Source organism: Barbatula barbatula, assembly GCF_947034865.1.
Source record: "Barbatula barbatula genome assembly, chromosome: 23".
Classification (NCBI taxonomy): Eukaryota; Metazoa; Chordata; class Actinopteri; order Cypriniformes; family Nemacheilidae; genus Barbatula; species Barbatula barbatula.
Window position 1 is genome coordinate 13,799,344 of NC_136786.1, and position 24,815 is coordinate 13,824,158.

The 24,815-nt window shown below is 37.6% G+C and overlaps 3 protein-coding genes across 5 annotated transcripts in view; all 3 read right to left on the bottom strand.

The window, feature by feature from the left end:
* Positions 1-15,264, bottom strand: part of oxsr1b (oxidative stress responsive kinase 1b) — a 35,471-nt gene extending 20,207 nt beyond the window's left edge. The window contains exons 1-2 of the mRNA XM_079487561.1: positions 14,972-15,264; positions 5,519-5,631 (exon numbers count right to left, since the gene is read on the bottom strand). Coding sequence (XP_079343687.1) covers positions 5,519-5,631; positions 14,972-15,041 — 183 coding nt within the window. The 5' untranslated portion in view covers positions 15,042-15,264. The remainder of the gene's footprint in view (positions 1-5,518; positions 5,632-14,971) is intronic.
* Positions 15,265-16,055: 791 nt separating this feature from the next.
* On the bottom strand, positions 16,056-18,654 carry myd88 (MYD88 innate immune signal transduction adaptor). Of its 3 annotated transcripts, none has more exons than XM_079488046.1 (6): positions 18,586-18,654; positions 18,021-18,385; positions 17,687-17,809; positions 17,421-17,601; positions 17,232-17,323; positions 16,056-17,009 (listed from the first exon to the last, which is right to left on the bottom strand). In XM_079488046.1, the coding sequence occupies exons 2-6, from the start codon at positions 18,322-18,324 to the stop codon at positions 16,855-16,857; spliced, it is 855 nt and encodes a 284-aa protein (XP_079344172.1). In that variant the 5' UTR covers positions 18,325-18,385; positions 18,586-18,654; the 3' UTR covers positions 16,056-16,854. The 3 variants fall into 3 exon arrangements, with proteins under 3 accessions (XP_079344172.1, XP_079344173.1, XP_079344171.1); XM_079488047.1 differs by having other exon boundaries at positions 18,021-18,390; positions 18,586-18,628; XM_079488045.1 differs by having other exon boundaries at positions 18,021-18,439; positions 18,586-18,615.
* On the bottom strand, positions 18,586-24,706 carry cry-dash (cryptochrome DASH). Its single transcript, XM_079488044.1, has 14 exons — positions 24,329-24,706; positions 23,466-23,638; positions 23,240-23,333; positions 22,891-23,021; positions 22,448-22,596; positions 22,159-22,247; positions 21,484-21,557; positions 21,292-21,381; positions 21,044-21,123; positions 20,801-20,860; positions 20,547-20,704; positions 20,346-20,465; positions 19,655-19,831; positions 18,586-19,546 (listed from the first exon to the last, which is right to left on the bottom strand). The coding sequence occupies exons 1-14, from the start codon at positions 24,389-24,391 to the stop codon at positions 19,442-19,444; spliced, it is 1,563 nt and encodes a 520-aa protein (XP_079344170.1). The 5' UTR covers positions 24,392-24,706; the 3' UTR covers positions 18,586-19,441.
* Between the last annotated feature and the right edge of the window lie 109 nt (positions 24,707-24,815).

A 24,815-nucleotide genomic window follows, 5' to 3' on the forward strand; every position in this document is an offset into this window, starting at 1 on the left:
ACCTTTCTTATACTGCCGGCTCTAAATGAGCAAGATATAAATATAATAAAGGTATAAATAAAAAGGTGAATATGTTACTGTCAATATGCAGCAGAAAATCTAACCCTTCCCTGCTTCTTTGCTGGTCTGTTCAGCGGATGAAGAACTTGCATACTTGAAAGTATTTCAGTTTAAGGGAATTGACAGCTGAGGTAATGTTGGTGCGGCAGAATCCATCACTCTAAACTCTTAAAGAGCCATTTGACATTACAAAGCAATTTTGCTGACAGCTTAAGTCTTATTCTTTAAATTAAAGCAAACCCATGCAATCAATAATAAACAACCCTTATTCTCATATACACAACTTCATAGCACAAAGCTGTACCTCGGAATCTTGTGCTTCTTTGTTTCTTAAATAACAAGAATTGTGTTTACATGCCGAAGAATATTTTGAAATTAGAGTGACAGTTCACCCAAAAACAAGCATTTCTATAATCACTTATTCACTCTCGAGTCGTTCAAAACCTGTATTTCACTCTTTGTTCTTTGTGAAATGTCTCAGTGGTTTTGTGCCCATACAACGGAAGTCAATGGTGTCCAATGTTGTTTGGTTACTACGTTCTTCAAAATATCTTCTTTTGCGTTCTGCAGAAGTCAGTCATTCAGGTTTAACAAGACATATCTTGGTTGGCCAACTCTATTCTGCAGGGCAATCTATTCCATGCGTACCCGAAAACACAGTCATTTTGTAATGAAGTGGACAACTTTGCTTCTGGTAAAAAGAAAAACATAACGATTACAGCTTCATCAAAAAAAAAGATGAAAAGCATTTTAAATTCCGGACAAACAAGTCATACTCATCATTAAACTTTCCAAGCAGAGTCCTCAAATTAACTGTCTGAATAGGTTTTCCACTGACCCAAAAATTAAATGTACAAAAGCGACCATACACCATAGACAAGCTTTCCCGGACCTAAACTGTGGGGACATTAACAGCCCAACAGCACAATCTCACTCTGGCGTCCCAAAGCTTGAATGAATTCATTGGTTCAGTAAGCATAAGCCTGACTGGCTCTATGACGGCTGTTCCCCAGTGGACACCAGGCTTTAGAGATACACAAAAAAAAAACATTGCACAAGGCCAAGCCTTTGGATGTAACTGGCTAGTGTTCCATTTGTGTTCACACAGTAGAGGAGACCGAGAGGGGGGGTCATCTAAATTTGGCTGGCCGATGTCTACCCAAGAAATAGAAAACAATAGCTTGTGTAGGGAGGGTGACATCAAGAGACCGTTCGCCACCCGATTTGTGTACTTTCAGAGGACAATGAGCAGGACAACGACTGAGACTCTTTGTTTTCCATTATGTCACTGACAGCCAGTCGCTACGCCTAGTGGAAAAACTCTTTCCTTCTTCCTTGAGACAATTTACCACTGAAACAAAATCTCAAGTTCCATAAAACTTTTTAGCAGTAAAGATTTCCTGGTGAAATTATAATTACCATAACATGTGCATTATATGTTGTAATTTAAACAGAGTAGAATTAAAATATGGTGAAAAAATTTAATCCACTCGATTTTCTCAAATGACAAAAGAATCATTGACTGAATATATTTATATTTAATATAGCTGCAAGCGGCAATTACGGGGTCAAGCCCAACTAATGCCCAAAAGGGTCAGATGATTAGATTTTGAAAACCAAGACAACTTTGATATCAATGAACTCTGCTTGAGCCAACAAATCTAGTAAAGTGAATTGAATAACATTAAATTGATATGTTAATTTGTTAAATGCATCTCTTGCAGGCCAATAACTTTAAAGGTCGTCTCAGAACTTCATCATGATGAACCATACCAAGCTTTGTAGCGATTTGCCATTGCATTAGAAAAATACTGCATTTTACGGCAAAATTGTAAATGGGAGACACCCACAATGGCAGACCGAAAAAATATTTTGGACACGTCAGATTATTACAATTTGAAAAACAAGTTTTAAAACACATGGAAAGGCAGTTAGAACCCAAGAAAATTGCTTATAATTTGTGTCACCGAATTTTAAAGAGGCAGACAAGATGTGCCACTGATGATGCATACCAAGTTTCGTGTCAATATACAAAAGTGTCATGAAGACACAGCCACATGACCTTTTGTTGTGCTTGACTTGAACTTGTTGAGGCTGTATATTCGAGAACCATTTGAACAATAAAAAAGCTTTTAATTACTTTTGTCAGCACTGTCTCTAGATAATACATGCCAAATTTTATGCAAATCTGAAAAATTTTGTAGGAGGAGTTTGAAAAAGTATTTTTTTTTATTTAAATGCCATATAGCGGACAAGAAGTATGGCGGAATATTATAAAATTTTATCGAAGAACTCAGCTAGAGACAAAAACTAGCAATGTAAATTAAATGACATTTAATTTTTTATATGTTATTAACATTTTCATAAATTTTGTTATATTTCTTGACTCCTAGGGGGCCTAAAACTTTACCAAGTTTCATAGCGATATGCCATTGCGTTCATAAAATACTGCATTCTCTGACAAATTTTTAAATGATTGGCACTGTGGAACATCAGGTATGATTCAACTCTGGTCTCGTTTGATTACCAGACTCGCGCTTTCTCATGGTTTTAGAGCAAAGTTTTACAAATTTATAGCCAAAAGAAAATTATATATTTACATTTATTCATTTGGCAGACGCTTTTATCCAAAGCGACTTACAAGTAGTTTTATACAGTGGCACATTACTGCAGAGCAATCAGGGGTAAGGTGCCTTGCTCAAGGGCCCTTCAGTCATGACCTGCTGGCACTGAGATTAGAACCGGCAACCTTTTGATCACAAGCCCAACACTCTAACCATTAGGACACAGCTGACCCTATATGTATTCTCTAGATAAAAACGTCATACCTTGTTTTTAATGAATAAAAAGGAAATTTGTTGATGTGAGTGTTATATTGAAAACCAAGATTTTGTGAGAATCCCCTATCCGTTTCTATCGTCACATTCCTCTCATCACCAAACACACACACTCAGCTGACTAATACAAACATGCCAGAACAAAATGCTTCATTAGCTTTCAATTTAGATTTAAATTGATCAGCAGGAAAAGCAGCTGACTCAATAGAAATCAGCCTTATCGGAATGTTTCTTTTTTTAAACTACAAAACAGGCTCTCCTGCAGTAATGCATGACAAATGTTTTTATGGATCAGAATATAAGGAAGTATATAATAGCAACCACATAGCAAACCATTTGTCAACACCAACTAGCAATGCGCCATCGACCACAATCCACAATTCAGTATACATTTTATCTCTCACCTCATCAATTGGCCCTGGAGGTATGCGTTACATTCAAGCATTGACAGAGAATTGGCAGAGTTGAGGTCACGTGATTTCAGAACTCCCTGGGAAGGTCTCGTCACGTCCCGCTAGAACGAACGCTGCAGTGAAACACAGTGGGGCTACTATAGATCCAGCCTGACGTCATTGGCAGGATCTCAACTCAGTCAAAGAGGAAAACTGTTCCTCCCACCACAGCACAAAGCTTCTGAGTTGTGACTTGTTGCGCTGTCCCGTTCTCTTTCACAGCTATTTGGGCTTCTGCTGCATGTTAGGAAGAACTAGAGCATGCAATCCTGCAGTAAATTGGCCTGATCGTAAGAAAAATTTACCCAAACTTCTCGGAGGAATTTCCTCTGCCATAATTGCAGCATGTATGCAATAGCCGCCTGCCGCTCATTATAATAGCTTCTGTCTTTAATTTAATGCCTCCCCTGCGTTTAAGAGAACATTCAGCAGGTCATAAAGATGAAAGAAAAGTTTAGTGGAAACCTGAACGGCAAACTTTCCATGTGACCTCCAACTCTCCGAGATGGGTTTCCTTTATGACCGTTGTACAATTTAAGCTCAGTGATTTGATTGAAAGTGCAGGACTGTCCAACATCAACCATCTTTTACATCTTAGTGTACAGATTAATGACGTGAAATAAAATAATATTATGCAAACCTAAGCTAAACTCTTACATTAACAATGGCCGCAAATGTAAACAATCAATATAGACATCTATAGATATAAATTTAGCTCCCTCTCAAACTGCAGGACTATGACTTAAATGTCGGACTCCCTGATCCAAGACTGATGATTTGCCCAAAGACATTAAGAGTTTATATTCCAAAAATCTGTCTCAGATAGCAAACACATTGCCAAAACTCACACCGTGTGCAGCAGGCTTAACTTTCACCCATTTCATTCCCATGGGTTCACTTGAGTTCAGCTGTAAGAGAGGATGAACAACAGTCTTGTTTCTTCTTGCTCAAATCATAGGGCATGTCTTCCAAGATACCTGCATGTGAGAGGAATTGAGTTCCTGGTAGCCTCTTGCAGAGAGTCTTGGAAATAGGGAATATGAGATTTCTCAGTGAATGAGAAATCAGCTCCCCTGGTCACGAGGAAAGACAAGCGTGACCTTTTGAGCTCCCAGGGAGTTGACAGATGAAGTTAATAAGCTGGGAAATGGAAAGGATTTATGTACAAAGGATTCATGTATGGAAACTATAACTGTAACTAACGCTGTAGCTTGACATTTAAATGTAACAAACTTTGAAACAATTTACAATTGTACTTCCAGTTGGTGTTATGTTTTTAAATGCACTAAAAATCCTGCCATTTTTTCTTCACCTTTACCTTAAGACTGGTAGAAGTGTAAAAGGAGATCTTTTTTGTTTTAATGACTGACAGCCTCAATCACCATTCATTTTCACAGTATGGGGGATACATTTATAAAAATGAATAGTGACTGATGTTGTCAATCTCTAACATGCAGATTTGAATTTCATAAAGAGAAAGTTGTACAGGTAATCAGTCCAATACGACTGAATGATTTACATGAACTATCCCTTTAAGATGTTAGTCTGTTGTTATGTGCACATTCTCAAAAGAGAAATTCTAATTGAGATATAAAACCTGTGGCATAAAGCTGAAAACAAACAAAGGGAAACCCTTTGACACATTTAATAATTGTTTCCAGGCCATCTGTAAACCGTAGAATCATTGTTATTGCCTTGCATGAATTAAAATATATTACTGCTAGTTAATGCCTTCCGACATTTTGCAACACCGTCGAGTGCACTTAACAGGGGTGATCCTAGTACTGAAATCTTTACAAATTAGTAAGTGATCCATTCTACTGGGTTACTGTCCAGAAGACAGATCACAGATACAAAGATGTTGAAATGAGCCCATTCATCCAGTATGGTTTCTGTTTACTAGCCCGCTTATAAAAGCTGTTAAGCCACGATTGACATTGTTGGTAACCGAACATTCTTCATAATATATAAAAATATATTTAGTGTTCTGCAAAAGTCATCCAGGTATAAAATGACAAGACGGTGAATAAATTATGACAGAAGTTAAATTTTCGGGTGAACAATTCCATTAAGAACATAAATGGGGTCATAACTGGAAACTCTGATTCATGTTGAATTTATTGTCAGGTTCAGTGCATACACAGATTGTAACACTGGTAATTTCCATACCAGGAGCTCATCCATGCTGGTCTGACATTTTTCCAGATTGATGCGTTTGATTGCGACCTTCTCCTTCCTGGGCACACAGTAGGCAGCCTGAACCACAGCTGTAGCTCCACTTCCTGTAACACAGTAAGAAAGTGTGTTAAACTCAAAGATCACCAGAAGGACCTAAATGTGACGTGGCATAGCGAAGAGGAGCCAGGAGCCAAAGATGAAACATTTTAATGAACCTGTTGTGAATATAGTTGACTGAACCCTTAATTCAAAAGAGTATGGATAAAATTCGACATTTTTAATCTACAAAGCTTTTAGATGCAGTTTTCTTCCCTTAATTTGAGGCCTTGTTAGTCGAACACAAAAGTTTAACAGATTATGTATGGTGCAGCATGCACTGTTCCCATCAAAGCAACAAAGAACGACAAAATAGATTTTCGCTTGGTTCTGTTTTGGCAGGCGGTGGGTTACTGCATCACAAAAGCTCAGCAGTCTTACCCGAGCTATTTGTTTCTGTAAAACACAGTTTCAGACAGCCCATAAAAAATGATGTTAATCCCACAATGCTTATGCTTGTGTCTATACTGGTTTGAATATGGCAGTCACAGGATAGAGTTGAATGCACGCATTACACCATCCACTCATGCTATTGAGGGTGCTTGACAGATATTTATTCAAACTGTTCTCAATTCACTTCTGTTGTATAAACAGGTACATTTAAGAGTCACAGCAGTCATTCCCAAAGAAAATCATCTCTGCCTGGAAAACTGTCAGAGAAGAGTGCACAGCTCAAAGGCAAATGAAAACTGTTACTGCAGCAATAGACGTTCATGCTCAAGGACTATTAAAACCCTAACAAACTATAAGTCAAAGGATTTGCGCTATACTTGGCTTTCAACTTCATGGCTGAGGTTAATCCCCAGAGTAGTTTAATGAGGTTCTGCTCAAGGCACCAGAAGATAAAACAGAAAAAATACTCCTGAAGACACTTCTACTATTGACAACACAAGGTTGTGCACACATCTTGCATAATAGAACACGTGTCTCCATGGGGCAGAGACCCTCGTAAATCAGCAGGCACCTATGTTTCCACTCAGAGCTGAATATAAATGACATTGAGTGAGTATAAGGTAGAGGGAATTTTTTAATCATCTTTAATCATCTAGCCAAACTCCATATGGCCTAATAATAACAAAGCCCTCATTGTTTAGCACTGTGATTGCACCAGCGGGGCTCTGTGGATTATGAAGCATAAAACTGGACAATTCCTATTTTTAATTGAAAACTACATTGCTGAACAGCCTGACTGGATCGTGTCCAGTTACACTCATCAGAGTATATAAAGCAGATGACAGGACAAGGACAAACATATAGCTTAATGTCACTATTTGATTGAATACAAAATTATCAATTTTGATTTGCCAGCATGCTTTGTTTAAGCCACAAACTTCCTTTTAAGATTTAAAAAAGTGCACAAAAAGCCCCCCGTAGTCTATAATCCCAAAACGTATCTGTGACCATCAAAATTGTTCATCTTAAAAGTATATAAAACTCAACATTGAGATATAAACAACATTAAAAAGTCAATTTACACCTTTAATGAAACCTTAACCTTCACTTTAGAAATCCAATATAATAAACGACTACCATGACTGCAATTTCCTTTGCTTCAGGCTGGCCTGCGTACAAAAATCTCTAGCGATAGAAGGATGATGATCCACAATATTACCCTCACCTCGCTCTGGTCGCACAGGATAAGTATTATCTGGGGAATTCTAGTCATTTGTAATAATTGCAGAGGTTGTCTGTGATCTTAATCCTGTGCGAATCGGCCATGTCTGTAATTTGTAAAGTAAAATTCCCCCGCAAATTACCTACCATATTTTGACGAACACTGAGGTCCTGTGATAATATTAGTCCTGTGCGAATCGCCATCTCTGTGATTTGGCGGGCTCATATATAACTTTAAGGTTTTATCCACCGTTTGCAAATAATGGAGGCGGAGTCGAAATATTTTAATATTATTTCATATCCATACCTGCCAACACTGTCGTTTGGCCGGGAGTCTCCAGTTTTGTTATTTCTCATGTAAACTCTCGTAACATTTGAGTCTCGCGATTGCTGATAGGTACGGTAATATATCATTATACACCATACAACTATAGGCTATATAAACTATATGCAAAGACTTGCCATCATATCCCTGAAATACTGTAAATCCGTAAATCGGAGTAGATTCACAAGCTTCACTTATCCCATGCGAATGGGCCACTAGAAATTATCTACCCACATTTGTATTTCAAAAGTAAATAGAAAATTTATCTTAAATCAGACTCAAGTCCAAATAAAACTCCATACTATAAGATTTCAGACTGTATAGTTCGCAAAAATATCTACGTAATAAACTGTATGACATGATTGTGCAGATCAAAGATCCAAAATAGCCTAAAGTGATGTGGGCTAAATATCAAGTACGCAAATGTCTCACCGCTCTCATAACCAACTTTATGTCAATAAAAACCTCAAATACATCCGACAGGAGGAACTAATAACTAGCTGCCTGGCAACCTGATAACAAACATCATTACATTTACATATTTGGCAGACGCAAGCAATTTACAGTACATAGAAACATATGTATGTGATAATCCTAAATATATGCAATCCCCTGGGATTGAACCCACGACATTGGTGTTGTTAGCACCACGCTCTTTCCACTGAGCTACAGGAAAGTCATTATATTTCTTTATCTAAACATAATAACATATCTTTCAATCACTCGGCTAATAAGTGTTCTCATATCGGTGTTTTCAGGTTGGTCAAAGGGTCAAACAGAACACATGGAAAACTGTATTAGGTCCATAACGGACCCACGTGTTAATTTATGTGGCCCAATTTATTTTTGTGAACGTCATTTTGTTCGTCCCTCATTGTGGTGTAGTGTTTACCAGCAACAGGATTTTATGGAGGCCTGTTTGGATTGCTGGTTTCTGATGCAATGATAAGTTTAGGCATTAGGACTAAAATAAAATAAAGAACTAATAGTTGCATGTAGGTTACAGGTTTCCATCATATTACAAACATACACCTGGGCCAAAAAACTTACACATGTACTAAACCTCTTAGTATGCAAATGTAAATCAATTAGCCATAACATCATAAAAGTGTGGGATTTGACTTCTTTGCGGTTGATGATTGCTAGTACTCCTTAAAATTTGCATATTAAACAGGTCCGCTGTTAGGCCTAGCACTCAGTGCTACCTTGAGCCAGCACGTTCGCTCACATGAGGAGCACTTTATTACATTTCCTGCAAGTGAATTCTTCACACATAGACCAAATCACCTGATTCTTCAGCCATGAAAAATGAATAAATAAATCTTCTGTTTCAGTTTATAGTCACTCAACAACATTACAGCGAATCACCTGATCGAATGGTATGTGGTGTCCAGAGATGTAGTTTAACAGTCAAAATATTTTTTTTCCAGTACAGTCATTAGAACCCGAGTGAAACCGAGCTCCATGCTTTTCCATAGGTCTGACTCCGTCCTATGAAATTCTATGAGGTGGAAAGATCGGTGCAAAAAACAAGACTCCAACTGCCCTGGGAAGTAACCAAAACAATGGTTTTGTTGAATAGGCTCCATGGGTTGTCCACACACAGTGAACATCCCGGCGGAGATTGGAGTAACACAACTCCCTGAAAAACCCTTCTAGGCTTTATGATTTAATACAATACACCTCTCGCCAAGACAACACTTTTTGTGTCATCAATAAAAACAAAACAAATCAGTCAAACCCATCTTTGGGTCCGAGACTGTATTTAATGATTTCAACAGACAAAGGAAACCTTTAGTTCTTCAATTCAGAGAGTTTAAGGCTTCTTACTCGCTATCATAAGAAAGGAAACACTACTGCAGGTGGTATTCGTCTAATTTAATTCCATGAAAACATTGGGTTATGGGTAAAAAAATGTAAAATTTTGGTTAATAGAAGCCTGTTCTGGACATTTGCACAGAAAGAGCTTTTATATATAATTCTGCAAATCAGCGAAAGTGTTATTTACAGCCTTTCAGTTAAACTTGATATGAACTAAAAAACTATGAAAGTTTTCAAATATGTCATAAGAATCATATCAGCTGAGAAATTCCTGAATCACCTGACTGACATCTAATCCACACTGGGGATGATTTATGTGGCACGATTCTATATTTAGGATTATGGGATTGTTTAAATCCCTAACTCCATGGATGAGCAAAGAAGCGTTGATGTTTGCCTTCTAGGCACCACTAAAAAGAACAATTATCTTATTTCACATTTAAATAGCAAAATATGAGGCAAAAGAGAACTATGTTCTGTACCTGTGCTGTTTGCTGTGTCTGTGTGTGTACGCGATTCAGATATGTGCAACATACTCATATGTCAGAAGAAACGTTTGTGAGTGAAATCGCCTGAGGTTTAAACAGGCATGCATGTAAATAATACACTTTCTTGATGACAAATAACTGCAATATCTGTGATAAAGGGCTGGACGATATGTTCGAAATTGAAATAGAAAAACATTTCTTCGTTTCGGTCAATACGATATATAATTCTGATAATGATATGACAATACTACAAAAGGAAATATGTACGATATAAATTGAGAGAGCCCTCTGATATGAATAAAAAATGCTGATCAAAATCATTCTAGATGCCAGCAGTGCGCAACGTATAAGAAATAAATATTTTTGTATAGGACTGTGCCCTTACCTTGTATCAAATATTAGATTCATGTTACCAATAAAAGAGAGAATTACTTCTCTAAATGTGTTTCAAAGCATAATTCCATAACTTCAAAATGTATCTTCAAAGCACAGGCCTCACATTACTTGACACTTTTTGTTTGAAAGCCTGCTTTCACATGTTCATAAAAATCTTCGAATATTAACGTCCATTGACTTTTATGTATGACAGTATTTCCTGTTTTGTCAAAACTTTATACAAGATTTGCTATGCTCTCCTGCAAGTTGACATGAAGAACCATTAAAATGAGTTTCAGTGTGTTTCATAGGCCGTATGCTTCAGTTTCTTGGCTATAAAAAAAGAAAAACTGTACTAAATTTGCCATTTTGAGAACTGTTTACTTGTTTGTGTTTATTTCCACAAAACGTGTATTTAAGACGAAATGAGATGAACCGTTATAACTTTAGCATCATGGCCGTTGCACAAACCATGAACACAACGGCATTTATTCCTTGAATTTGAAGTCAATGTTAAACTAGATTTATACTGGGGCACTCCGTCGTGCCACTCCATAAAACCAGTAGTTGCTGCCGTGGAGCAGAGCGAGGGCTAAAATGTGTTTAAAATCATATCACTATTATGTAAATTAATTATATTACGATAGATATAGTTATCGAATTGTTGTCCAGCCCTTAATAGAGATATATATGGTGAAAAATAGTGGATGTGAATCTGTCTCGCGCACTGCGTGGCTGTTTATTATCCAGTGACTGTATGTTAAGTTTGGAGCGTTCTATCAATGTAAATATATGTAAATATATATATTTTTCTATCGTTATTGATACAGGTGCATCATCGATACATATTGTCATAGTTTTATGGCCCAGCCTTTCTGTCATTTACTCACCCTCTTATCATTTCAAACCTGTATGACTTTCTTTCTTCAGCAGAAAACAAAAGAAGATATTTTTAAGAATGTTGTTTACCAGCGACGGTGACGGCATCACTTGCATTGGTTTTGTGTCCATACAAAACAAGTGACTGAATGCTGGCACTGTTTGGTCACCAACATTCTTCCTGGCGTGTCTACACCGCAGCGTAATGAATCTCAGCAAAATAAACCTAATAGCGATGCAAGCAATCAATGTATACCTTACATATATATGCAGATATTAATCCTAGCTGGTGGAATACAAATGAAACACGCTTTCTGAGGCGTTATTCTGCCGCGGGTCTAACTGTAAACTGGCTCCAGACTGTCCATTTTAAAGTCTGCGTCCTCAGGATGTCGCATGCGAAGGCGTATGCGGTCGACAAACGCCACCTCTGGAGGAGACAGCCTTCGAAATGAGACGCAGCATGTATTTTTATATTAAAATCTTATCAGTTAACGGTTAATGTTCGGATAACGAGCATCTGTTCTTGGTTAGGGAAATTAACCAAAATGAGCACCCCTAATTTGAAATGGCTTTTCTCATTTCAGCAAAACACACAAAGCTACCTGGAGTTTGCATGTAATACTTCTGTTTATTTCATGCTACACAGCAGACAGCTGGTATCTTCAAAGTGGCCTTCACAACGCTAATTGAAGAGCAGCCCACATGGAGCCACCTTGTACTCAACTGAAACGCTGGATGATTACAGCTTTCCAAACCCTGGATCACCTCTTCTCTGGATCCAACCCACTACCTTTCTTTTAGCAGCCAAAAGTGTCTTGACCAACTGGATCACACAGCAGACAGATATTTCTTGAAATTTAAGGAAATAATGACCAAATAAGGCCTGGAACATTTCGGGCATCAAATTAAAAGTGAAGTTAAGGTTTATTTACTTCCCCAAAAGTCAAGCAAACACCAAGCATAAAATGTTCTACGGTAAAAACACAGATTACAGCAGATATATAATCATACTCGCCTCTAGTCTAAACTCCTGTTTTGGCATGTCATATCACATCACATGCCAGATTTCTTACAAAGAAGCAATTCTAGGTGCATGCTAGAGGGCATAACCTATTCGCACAGGGAGATATACACATACCAGGAAATAGATATTACTCTTTTCAATAACAGAATAGAAATTCTGGTGCTCCGAAACAAAGACATGGTTAACAAAATCGCTTATACCCAATTAAGGTACAGACCAATTATCAAAGTAAGGATCTCAATAGCTCGTTTGATTTCAACCAGGTTAAAACAAATATGGAAATGATTTTTATGACATGTTGAAATGTTTAAGGTGTGGGGAACTTTAGTGGATGAGTCAACGAAGGAGGCAACAGCTAAAAGGCAACTGTAAATACAGGTTTGACCAGTCCCTCTATCTCTCTCTCGCTCTCACACACACACGTCTGGTTTATTATCGCCGTGGGGACAATGCAAAGGCATAGTGATTTTAATAAAGTACAACCTTAATATTGCATCCCCTTCCCCTTCCCCTAAACCTAAAGATCATAGAAAACATTTTGCCTTTTTGACAGAAATTGAAATATTGTTCTTTACGATTTATAAGCTTATTTGCCCGTGAGGACCTAAATTTTGATCCACAGTGTGACACGAGTCCACACGTGTTGGTTTGCATTCAACTTTTGGTCCCCTCCGAGATATAAAAACAAGGCACACATACACACTCTCTCCCACACAAAGTTAAGACAGTTCAACCAACAATCATTAACTTACATTCATGTCATTCTTAACCTGTATGACCATCTTATTTTACTCATTCATTCATGAGACAAAAGCCGAGTACATTTCTTTGAAGGGAATTTTCACCCAAAAGCGAAAATTCTGTCATGAAATTGGTTGTACACAAGGAAAAATATTATGGAAAAAATTGTTGCTACCATTTACGACCATAGTAGAAAATCAATTGTACATGTGTTCTGTTGAACACAAAATTAGATATTTTGAAGAATTTAGGAAAACAAACTATGACAACTTTGACTATTCCAGAAATCTCAGTGGCTGACATTCTTTCAAATATCTTTTGTGTTTAACAGAACATAGAAATGTGTAAGTATGGAATTACTTGAGGTTGAGTAATTCATGACAGAATTGTCATTTTTGAGTGTATTATCCCTTTAACTTATATCCTGAAAACAATGTAACTTACTGTGGCTATTTTTTTCTCCCGTATAAACGTGCATACTCAACATTTCAATCCTATTAAGAGCTCACGTGGAACGTGTTTTACAGCCCTTAAAAACTAGTAAAACCTTGTTAAAACATGGAACAAGTATAAAGTTGTGTCAGAAGCCTCCCGTTGGGGTCTAAAGCCCCCAAAAGAACTATGTAAGGTATCAGATGAGTTTTCCAGCACTCCCGCAACTGAGCGCACAGCTAATCGCATACTAAAACCCTGGGATGTAACAAGATTAAATCAACCAGTAACCAAAACAATACAGCTCTCAGAGAATGAAGGGAGAAACACATGGGACCAGATCATGCCAACAAAGCGGATTTTTGATAACCTGTGTAGCGCAGCTATATTGAATGGTTGTAAAAACCCAATGGCTGGAGTCTTGGATCATCAAAAAGAAGTACAGCGTATAATAGAGTTTATAGCCACACCAATGGGACTGTGGGGAACTGTAAGGCAACGCACGGTAGATCCGAGGCAAAATGTGATTCTCGGTCACGAACAGCTTTAACGTTCCTAAAAGTGTTCAGTGGAGGAAAATACCGGTTTGAACCAACATGAGGGTGCATAAAGAAGAACGTTATTCTAATAACCCGCAAGACACACATTTGCACACAACGGTCCCGAACAAAAGCCATTGGCAGGGAGCCTTCTTTTGATTTTCCCATTGGCTAACAAGCACAGGTTTTATGGTGTATCTGATTCCAAATATGAATGTTGACCTCTACATTAATGAAATGTGTGCTGGTTTATGACAACACACACTGGATCCTCTATGGGTTTTTGCGCCCCACAATGAAAAAGGGGGTTTGCACAGGCGTGACACGAGTCTGTTCTAAAATAAGCAGACTATGCTCGTGTTCTAAACCTACAATCATCTGTGAACTAAAGATATGAACTTATGCTGTAAAAGGGGGTTGTACTTTCATAATACGAAGCATCTCGCTCGGATTTCCGTATGTTTTGCATTTGTCTCTTTAACCGATTAAGAAATAAGATCAACATCACACTTCAGATCAATTTTGAATGAAAGAAAAGAGTACCGAAAGGGAGCGTTACTGCACGTGTTCAGGCTTATCAGTAAAACGAGGCGTTGTCGTGCAATGTAATCGAGCTGTATGGTTTTGACAACTAGTCTTGAAATGTTACGCACGTTACCCAACCTTGTCAGTCAACTGCGTGCATGTGTGCTTTAACACTTTATTAAACACATTCCGCAAAGGGGGCGAAACGGTTAACCGCCTAGAAAGAAGTTGAAATTGGCATACGTGACAAGCTTGACAACTCAAGCGGAGATTATGAGTACTTTCCAAACACCATTTAACTCATTTGAGAGGTTAAACGTCAAAGTCTCGAGCGTTACTTTATCCTGAGCTTGAAGTCCACTAACGTTACCATGCGCACATTATACGCATTGCTGATACGTTCAATGCATGAATACGTACCGTTGAACCGTGTTCAAAATAACGTTTTAACGCGTCTAAACACATAAAGCCCACATATACCGCGCACAGCTCGTTTCGAGCTATATTTGCAACTTATATAGACACGGTTCGAAACGCACACAGTGCCACACATATCCGACAAATATATCAAGAAACACTTACCGATAACCTCCTGCAGCTCGTAGTCATCTTTGTTGATGGACCAGGGTTGAGAGCTCAGGTCCTCCGACATGTCTTAGGATTGCGTACCTTTAATTATATCCTACCGAACCCAAAGACTAGAGTTTGGTGCTTACAGTAAACAAATTATGAATGTTATTCCAATTCGCAAGACAGTAACATTCCAGCTTCACTCTGCGACTATCTTCAACAGCCTTTTCTATCATTCCCAAAGTTTGCCGTCAGCGTCAGAAAGCCCCGCCCACCGCATTCCTGTACAGCACGCTAACGGTCGCGATAAGCGGCCATCTTGGGTGTGTAATTATCTTAAACACATGCTGCGTTTTCTCCAGAATACTGCATTTGTTTATTTATTATTGTTTGTAGGATAAATTGTGTACATGTTGTGTTCGATACTATCGGCGTTAAAAACAAAACATCAAGAAGATCATTAAAATGACAGAAGGACTTTGATATGCATATACAATACAGGAGAATCCATTAAGAAAGCTGTATAGATAGAAACAATATACTGTTACAAACATAGCTATATTTAAGAGTAGTATACTAGCACATTGTAACGAACAGTTTTCACATCACTTAGGGATGTTTGAGTTCACGCAATAAATAACGCAGGTTGATTATACTGCCTTCTTGTGGAATCAATAGTACATTACAAATAAAATGTCTCATGCGTTTTGCTTGATCAGTGGTCACTGCCAAAAGTCTTTACGTCACTACTAGGCTATGAAGTGCAAACGTATGGTTCACAGTATCACTCATTTAAAACAAATTGCTGAGAATGTGTGAATATATGCAAATATGCTATTTTTGCAAGATGCAAGATTGCACGCTGTGAATAACATAGAAAATGCGTAGATAAATACGATAAAAATGTAGACATTTTTAAAGGCTGGAGACTTGTTCCTTTACTTTTCAGTAAACTAACGCCTACAGAAGTTTTTAAAATGAAAACATATTTTTGTTTGCGGTTAACACTTCACATCAGCTTCACTGCTTTGACAGCGGTCCATTTCAACTGAGATACACTTGCATGTATAAACACAATGACGACAAAAGCAGTGGATCAATTCTTTAAAAATGGATTTAATACAAAAAAAAAAGAGTTGGACAAACTACCAAACCTTCATACAACCTTAGGTTACAGGAACTCATCGCCTCTGACATATCAAAAGCCTATCTTCTTTGTGCCGAAGAAATTATGCTGACAGGGGGAAGTCAGATATTAAAAATGTTAAAAGTTAGAACCATGTTTTAGAAGTTAACAAACCATGATTAGGGGATCAATATAAAATATTCAGTAATACTAAATCAAATTAAATATCTTTGGTAATAATGTATATACTATAATATAGTAATATTTTATAACACAAAACATTATCGGTGTGAAAGAAAGATATTGAAAGTGCATACAACAACATAGTGCAATTTGAAAGCACTTGCTGGTACATTCAGTTTACACATGTAAAATAATAAAGACAAAAACATTGGGCATGCACCTTTTTTTAAACAAAAGACAATGCCAGTTTGCACATTACAAAAACATTTTTACAGCTTCAAAACATAGAATACTGTACAAGGACAACTGAATGAGTCAGCATGTCTCCAAACAACCCCACTATCAGGGATCTGCTCTGGGAGAGAGATTGAGAGACCTTTTGAATAGGGTAAAAACACCTTATGTAAATACCATAAAAAGTACCTTTATTGAAACGTTCAAAAGGTGGACCCACTAATAAGCTTAAGAAACTCTCCCATGTGAAAAAATCACAATGTGGTATTTTCCCTTCTTCCTTCATTGAGAACAGTGTGCTTTACTGAGTGATGACTACAGAGCAAAGGCATAATGTTTTCTGTAGAAAAGTTTAGGGGAGTGAGAGCGCCTTGGCCAGCCGTGTCCAGAACCAGATCTGTGTGCAAGGTCTGGTGTAATCACAAATGGTCAGAAAACGGAGAATGCTTGGGAACGGCCTCTTCATTGATTTGTAGACGACAGGGATCAGACGTTTGGAGCGGGCTCCTGTATCAAAACCAGATATGAAGTGAAACTGGCATGTGTATAGTAAGAAAGTTTCTGAGCTGAAATCTGCAATATCATTTATTCAACACATAGGAATAAAACATCCCATAAATGAGCAAAAGAAGATAAAGATTATATATAACAACTGCAAAGTGTCAACAAGGCAACTGCTCACTAATAATATAATAGAAACTGTAACAGCACTTTTTAAGAAAGTTGTACCTGGACAAAGGCTGAGTGCGAACTTGGTCTGAAAGTCACATGCGTCGCTGTCCAGATAGTCATCAGAAATAACAACCACCATTCTTTTACATCTAAGGGGCAACATATAAGAATTAATATTGTAAGTTTTTTTTAAACCTATCAAAGGGACAAAGCTTGATTATGATAAACAACACTTAACAGTCTTGCCTTTTTTCTATGAGTTCACTTGTGATAGTCCACACACATGTACCAGGAAGGACGTCTCTGTCAAACACACACAGCTTCAGGTTGCACTCGGTCTGTTCTAACTGTTTGATCATCTCATGAACAAACTGAAAGTCACTCTGACAATAGCAGATAAAAGCATCAAAGGTCTCCGGTGTTATACCTACGGACAAGACAGAGACGAGATTTTTTTCAGACAAATATATATCTAAAAGGAATATTCCATAGTGTGTTCAGACTAAAGATACCTTGAGGATCATCATACAGTGTAATGCCTTGTCGTTCCCGGGTGCGGGGCCCGCAACTATCGACCACTGGGACCTGCACAGGTTTCCTTTGTTGTCTTTCTAAATACTTCTTGCAGTCTTCATCTGTGCAAAATGCAAAGACAGTCAATTGAAATTATTTTATTGTTGTAATAAAAGTCACTTCACTTCTGTGATTGTGATATGGGTCATCATAGAATATTTGGATTAAAACACATTTTGAATTAAAATACGAGTCTTTGGACATCGATAAGTAAAACAAGTTTATGTAAACATAAATCTACGGTTTTAAAATGGTAGAAAGTGTGCGCAATACCTATACACTCTTTTAAGTCGGTAGTGACATCTTTTCTTTCCGCTTTTTCCAAAATTGACAGTAAATTTGCTACAGTGGCTTCCGGTCGAGTTTCCCATTCCGCTAAAACCTTTTCAAAAGGATAATCTCTTTTCTCGAAATTTTTTATCTCCATGTATGTAAAATCCATCATTTCGGCGATTGTCCTCCAGTCTGACGCCACCGTGTTTGTTGGGTTCAGATACAATCCAAGTTTCTTTCGGAAACTACAGTTTAAAGCAGTAACTGGAATTGCCTCGTGATCTATACTTAACTTTGATGCCATGTTTGTCTGCAAAACCTCGATATTTTCCGCCGAAGTTGTTGTAAATCTCCACGTCTGACTACTGGGCTAGAAGAAAATGTGTCCTTTAAATATTTCAAGAAGACATTTCCTGAAACTATAGATAGGGTGAAACTAAACAAGTTTAGTAAACTACACAGTGCAGTATGTTACACTTAATCATTTTAACTCGTTATTTTACACCGTCTATGTAAAAGCTAAGGAAATGTTCGCAAAATGCGTCAGAGAACTGACGAAACATACCTTCAGCCAATGGATTCATGTCATGAGCGCAAACACTTCCCGTAAAATGGGCGGTAACCACACCTCACCAAATATGGGCATTTCCTGAAACATCCATTTCGTGCGTTCTTTTGAACGCAGCCTTTTGTGTTCAAAAGTTCTGATAACAAAATCAAGCGAAGCGTGAATTAAAATGAGGTTTTGCTTTATGCACTGGACACCACACATTGTGCAAAACCTGATGATGCAGTTGCTTTTACAGCATGTCTTGTGAAGGTCTTGCTGCAATATTTGGTCAGTGTCACATATTAGCTTCGGCCTACTGCTGCAGGTCCATCTGCCAGGGTTCAGAGGGCCGAGGCGAGCAGACAGCTGTCCTTTACATCGTTTTCCTCGCTTTACAAAACCAAACCGAAACACTCACATCTACTCACTTCCCTTTTCTCAATAAAAGAGCTCAACAGTATGAATGTGCATATTTAAACACTTACATTAGTTTTCTATCATTAAATCATATCGATATTTCATGCAAGAAAGGGAAAACTCATTTCTTTATAACAAAAATCCCAGCTATTTTATTTTTGTAGGTATGACATAACCTGGATAACTCAAAAATTTAATCAAACTGTACTTGACTAAACAAGGAGATTTGCAGGAGTTTATGAAAACCATAGAAATATACAATTATTACTATTATATGAAGGGTATTGTCATTAGCGGTAGTTGTTGTATTGGTTTGTAAACGGGTAACAAAAAGCCTGTAACTATTTTTCCTTTCCACTTCTCAGTTCCCACATTGTAACCTGTGACCTGACCAGATGTGCAACAGCAATTCATAACAAAAAAATGCAAAACAAACAAGGCTCTTAGTTCCCACTCAAAAATTCTTATTCTTGGAGAAGTAGAAGTCAATGCCTCTGTCTCTGTGTTGCCTTGGCGTGTAAGATGGACCCTTCTTCCCTCTTGCTGATGCCGGACCGGACTATAAAATAAATTATAATAATTGTCTGAATACATGCCTTTCCTAATGATCAATCATAAACACAAACTAGGACAAACTGAAAATGCATTAGTTTATTTGACATCTTACAGATTTTTTGTTGATATGACGACTCCATTCGGGTGCCATGACGATCGGGGAGGGGTATGTTTCGTTGAGAGACACCTGGGCATGTGAAAGTGATGCATTGCTGAGGGTCCAGGGGGTGTGCACGTCTCCACCTTTAATACCCCGAAGCTCTGGAACCCAAAGTCTGACATAGTCCCCCTTCACAGATAGATATAAAAGAAGGATGAGATCTAAATAATATTCAATTATATAAATATTTGTGTGTGAGAATATATAGAATAATAAATGTATCATTAAAAAGATTCAAGTATATAGAGCACACTTAGTTTTTATCTATTCAGAAAAGGAAAACAGAAGTCTTATCATACTTCAATAATCTTTTATCTTACTTCCCCTTCCTGCATTTACATTTATGGTCAATGAAGAAGTTGTTCTCTGAAGTGCCAAAGTAAGAGCATTTAAACTATAAAAAACATCAGGAAATGTAGATAAAATTATAATTCATATATAGTATGCCTTACAAGCTAGTAAAAACTAGAAAAAACAGTTGCTTTGAAAAAGAACTCGCTTCAGACACTTTTGCCCCAAATATAATGGAACGACTGTGAAAAGTGAAAGCCGTCAACTATGTCCTAACTATATATTTTTAAGTGTTTTATTTCATGTTTTTGCATACCTTTACAGTAGAATACCTGTTAACACTATGACTTACATTGCTATCATAGTCCAGTCCTTGTTTGATCATATTAAACTTCCTGTTTTCTCGTGGGTCATTTCCTATTCCTGCAGAATAGAGCCAGTTTCCATAGTTGCTGCAGACATCATGGTCCACCTGATGTCAGGAAATAACAGTGCAGAGGTTGGCATCACCAGAAACCTTCAGCCCATTCTTTTAATAAAGAGACTTTCCTACCAGTAGGTATTCAAACCACTCGGCACCCAGTCGCCAGTCCAACCCCAAGTCTTTGGTGAGAAAGCTGGCTACGTTCTGGCGTCCTCTGTTTGACATGAATCCTGTCAGGGCAAGCTCCCTCATGTTTGCATCTACAAATGGCACTCCTGTTCTTCCCTCTGGGGAACATTTGTTGAGAAGACAAAAATAATTGTTTATCCGTCAGTTGACTGCAAAAATAGAAACTGGACAAAACTAGTAGATGGTCACATTACCTTTCCATGCATTGAACAGAGTCATGTTTGTCTTCCATGGCACATGCTTATCTTGAAGACCTTTAATGCACAAGGCAATTTATTTTGATCATTTAAAACAAGGATGTTTAATGCCATGTTTAAGAGTTACAAAGAGTTATTGTTTAAGTGCTCATAACAAATGTACTGAGAATTCAATATTATCCAAAAATCTGCCCACTTGATTTTGATTTGACTCAGAACGGAAAAAAAATGCATACATACCGTTCACATGAAATATTCGTTTTCCATATTTCAAACCAACAAACTTGAAGTAATCCCTCCACAGAAGCTCAAATAATACCCTGGAGAGAAAACCTTCAATGAGTTTTTGCACATACATTTTTTTTTTGTTCATTTCAACTGGAAACAATATTTATCACATCACAAATATCTCTAACGTAAATCAATTGAATCACAAAAGAATACTAGAATGTTTAGTACAGGATGTGTAAAACATCTATCATACTTACCAGTATGTACTCTGGTTAGCTGTTCTTTCAGCTTCATATTTTTTTATCTGCTCAGAAATGTACCTTGGTGATAAGCAGCCCAATGCAAGCCTAAAACATAATGATTAAAACAACATGTGAAATGTTCTAGACAATTCATGTGTCTATGCTTTTGCTAATGCATTATTTTCAAGCTAAACAAAAAAGGCTCACCAAGGGGAAAACTTGGTGGAATAGTCCAAACCGATCAATCCATTTCGAGTCTCCTTATAAGTTGCAACAGTGTTCTGTGACAAAACAATACAATAATGGAACAGTTCACCCAAAAAGTTAAAATTCTCTCATAATAAGACTGACACAATATAATTGTAAAGCTATTGGTCATTAGGATACATATATACATTTTAAATTTTCTTTAGTTTTGAAGATTTTTTGTAAAACTAAAAAAAAGGGCGCTTATTTTAAAGAAAACTACTCCTTGAATGACTAGCTATCATATCATCTTTCATCACAAGAAACTCAAGAATCAAATTTGTTACATAATGAGATTTTAAGTGTCCCCATATTTGAAATCAGCACTTAAAAATGTTTCTTTTACTTTCAGTTTTGATCAATAATAATCCTTGTCTCTTGTTTTGCTTCAGAACACATTTATTAACCAATTGGAGTCGTTTGGATAAATTGTATGAAGTTTGGGAGCTTAAACATTTAGGGAACAATGAACTGTATATAAAGTGACAGGAATCTTCTTTAAATCTTGGTGTTGAGCTAAAGAGAGAAATGAAAATCTTGGATGATGTCAGGGTGAGTAAATTATGAGAGAAGTATTATGTTTGTGTGAACTATTCCAAGTGCCTAAAAAACGGAAAGTAAAATAATTTGTCTCACTGTGTCCCAGAAGTAATGTTTCAGCCTGGCGAGAGCCTCAGTCTCTCCTCCGCGGCATGGGAAGGCAGACCGGCTGTCCTCCACTGACTCTGAAACCATACACAGGAAATATCTTGATTTATCAATGATTCATTACATTATAGTAATCTGAAAAGAAATTATTCTTGCAACAACTACGTTAAGAAAAATATGCGTAACTGATTTAGTTTGGACTGTAACATCTGGCTTTGACTACAGATATTAGTGGAATGAATTGATAGATACATTTAGTAGTTCTAAATTAAGCCACCTGTCTGTCCGAGGGCCTCAAATGTAGGAATAGGGCCTTCCTCTAATCCAGGGGGAAGAGACCTCATCTGTTCTGTGGTAGAAAACACCGGTCTTACTTGAACCTGACCCTCAACCGACTTTCTGAACTGAGTGTAAACATCAGGTAACCTTGTGAGAGAGGGAAAGGGAAATTCAGAAAAAGCCACACGTCTAAAATGCTGACCTTTAAATGGTCAACCTCATAATGGATGTTGTCATTGACTCATTACTTATCAGACCTACAGGAAATTACATAAGTGTCCATAACTTCTTTTGGAATTTTTCTTTTGTTACGTCTTAAAAGACAGACATACCATTTACATATTTTTTATATGCTAGGATTCCTTTAAAACTCCACAAATGTTGCATGAGAATTTCCATACATTGCTGGCTCGCAAACGGTTCAACTAAACTCAAAAATACCTCTTAATGTGACCGAATGGGAGATCATCTCTGTGGTAGAGTGTAGATCCCCAGAAAGTCTGACATTTAACCTTTTTTTGAGAGCAAACTTCCTTTACCTTCGTCTCCACATCCTTTTCCTCTGACGCCACCTACAGGGTGTATAGAGAAGTGTCAGACTGCATTTATTCTACCATTGGTTGGCTATGTAGCAATTTTATTATTTTGTTTATTGTTATGGTTTTTACAATTTTGTAGCATCTTTAGTGTAGTTAAGGCTCATTATAAATAAAATAAATTATTATTATTATTATTTTATTATTAAATTACCAACGATGGCTGTCAATGCTGTTGTTCGGCCGAAACTCACCTCCTCGTGAAACGCCACCGCCGTGACTGACCCCAACTGCCTAATCAAATCACTGACAACATCCTCTGGCTTTCCATGTCTCACTAACAGTGTGCTGCACACAGTAAGCATGACATAAACCCAAGTTTCTATAAAATATATATTAGCACCATATACAATTATGTAATTAGAAAGTAAAGCTCAAATGTATAAAGATAAGAAAAGTAATGAGTAATGGAATTCCCACCTGCCCTGTTTCTTCAGCGTTGCCCTCAAGTCTGTCACACTGTCTAGGAGGAAGCGTAAACGGAACGGCCCCGATTTAGGGAAGTTAAAGTGATATGTGCCCTGGTAATGTCGTGGGTCAAAGCAGTAGAGGGGGATTACGTGCTCTGCATTCCTCTGAGCCCAGTAAAATACCTGCATGAATGGAATAAACAAGGTTGGTCATGTTTTATAACATCATAAAAGATAATTCTATAGGTTTACATGGTCTCCTAAGGTTATAATATATAATACAATTGTAAATGGTGATAATTAAAATGATCCTTTTTCAAAGTTGTAGTCTACCCAATTACACTTTTATCGTACATAATACATAAGTAGCACTTTTATTATTTATAGATATTAGGCTTCTTCGATTTGATGCGCCGCAAGGTCCGACAGGCGGATGACGTCAAAGTACCGCGAGAGCGAATCGAAACCGAACTTTTAATGGTTTTGCGAATCGCTCTCGCGGTATTGTGATGTCATTCGCCTGTCGGATCTTGCAGCACCGCATCAAGTCGAACAAGAACATTTACATATTTAACAATTTGGCCCTACATGCACATGCATTTAAGCACGTGACCCAACAACAATATGAACACGCCCCTTATGACGATATTGACGAGTTCCCCCAATCCGAGTTTTGTAACAATAAATATTAACATTTCGTTACTAAACAAAACAAACGTTTTATTTAAAGACCGTTTCTTTATTTATAAGATAAAAGTTGCAGCACGCTCTCGACCACAATATCAAACTATACACACATTCGGTAGCTCGGTTTGCTAATGTTAATGTATTGACCAGCAACGGTCTACGCTCGTAGTAAACCTTGATATTTACCTCGTTGTCATGAAGACGCAGATCGTTCCTCAGCAGGCATATGACAGTACGAGTCAATGACATTTTCACGCCGGGGAAGAGTACTGAATAGTAAGTCAAAAGCTTTTGTGTTTGTGCTCAGTATTCACTCACAGCCGACCAGCAAAGTGCCACGACGTGCACGTTATCCAACACGCCGCGTGAGGTTACCAAACATGATTTACCAAACTGACTGCGCACCTTGCGCAGACAGATCTGCGTATGACGTTTACATACCGCGAGATCAACCCGAAAGCATAGGTTTTTCGATCGCTCTCGCGGTACTTGGACGTAAGAAGCAGATGGGTCTGGGCAGCGCGCCGTATGAAGTGAAACACGCCTCTTATCTCTGAAATGTGCACGCCTCCACCCAATTTCAAGCGTTTTATTGCACAGATTAAAATTGAATCGTAATATCACTATATCGTCTAGAAAAGACTTAAATTGAAATTCATTTTCGTTTACCCAT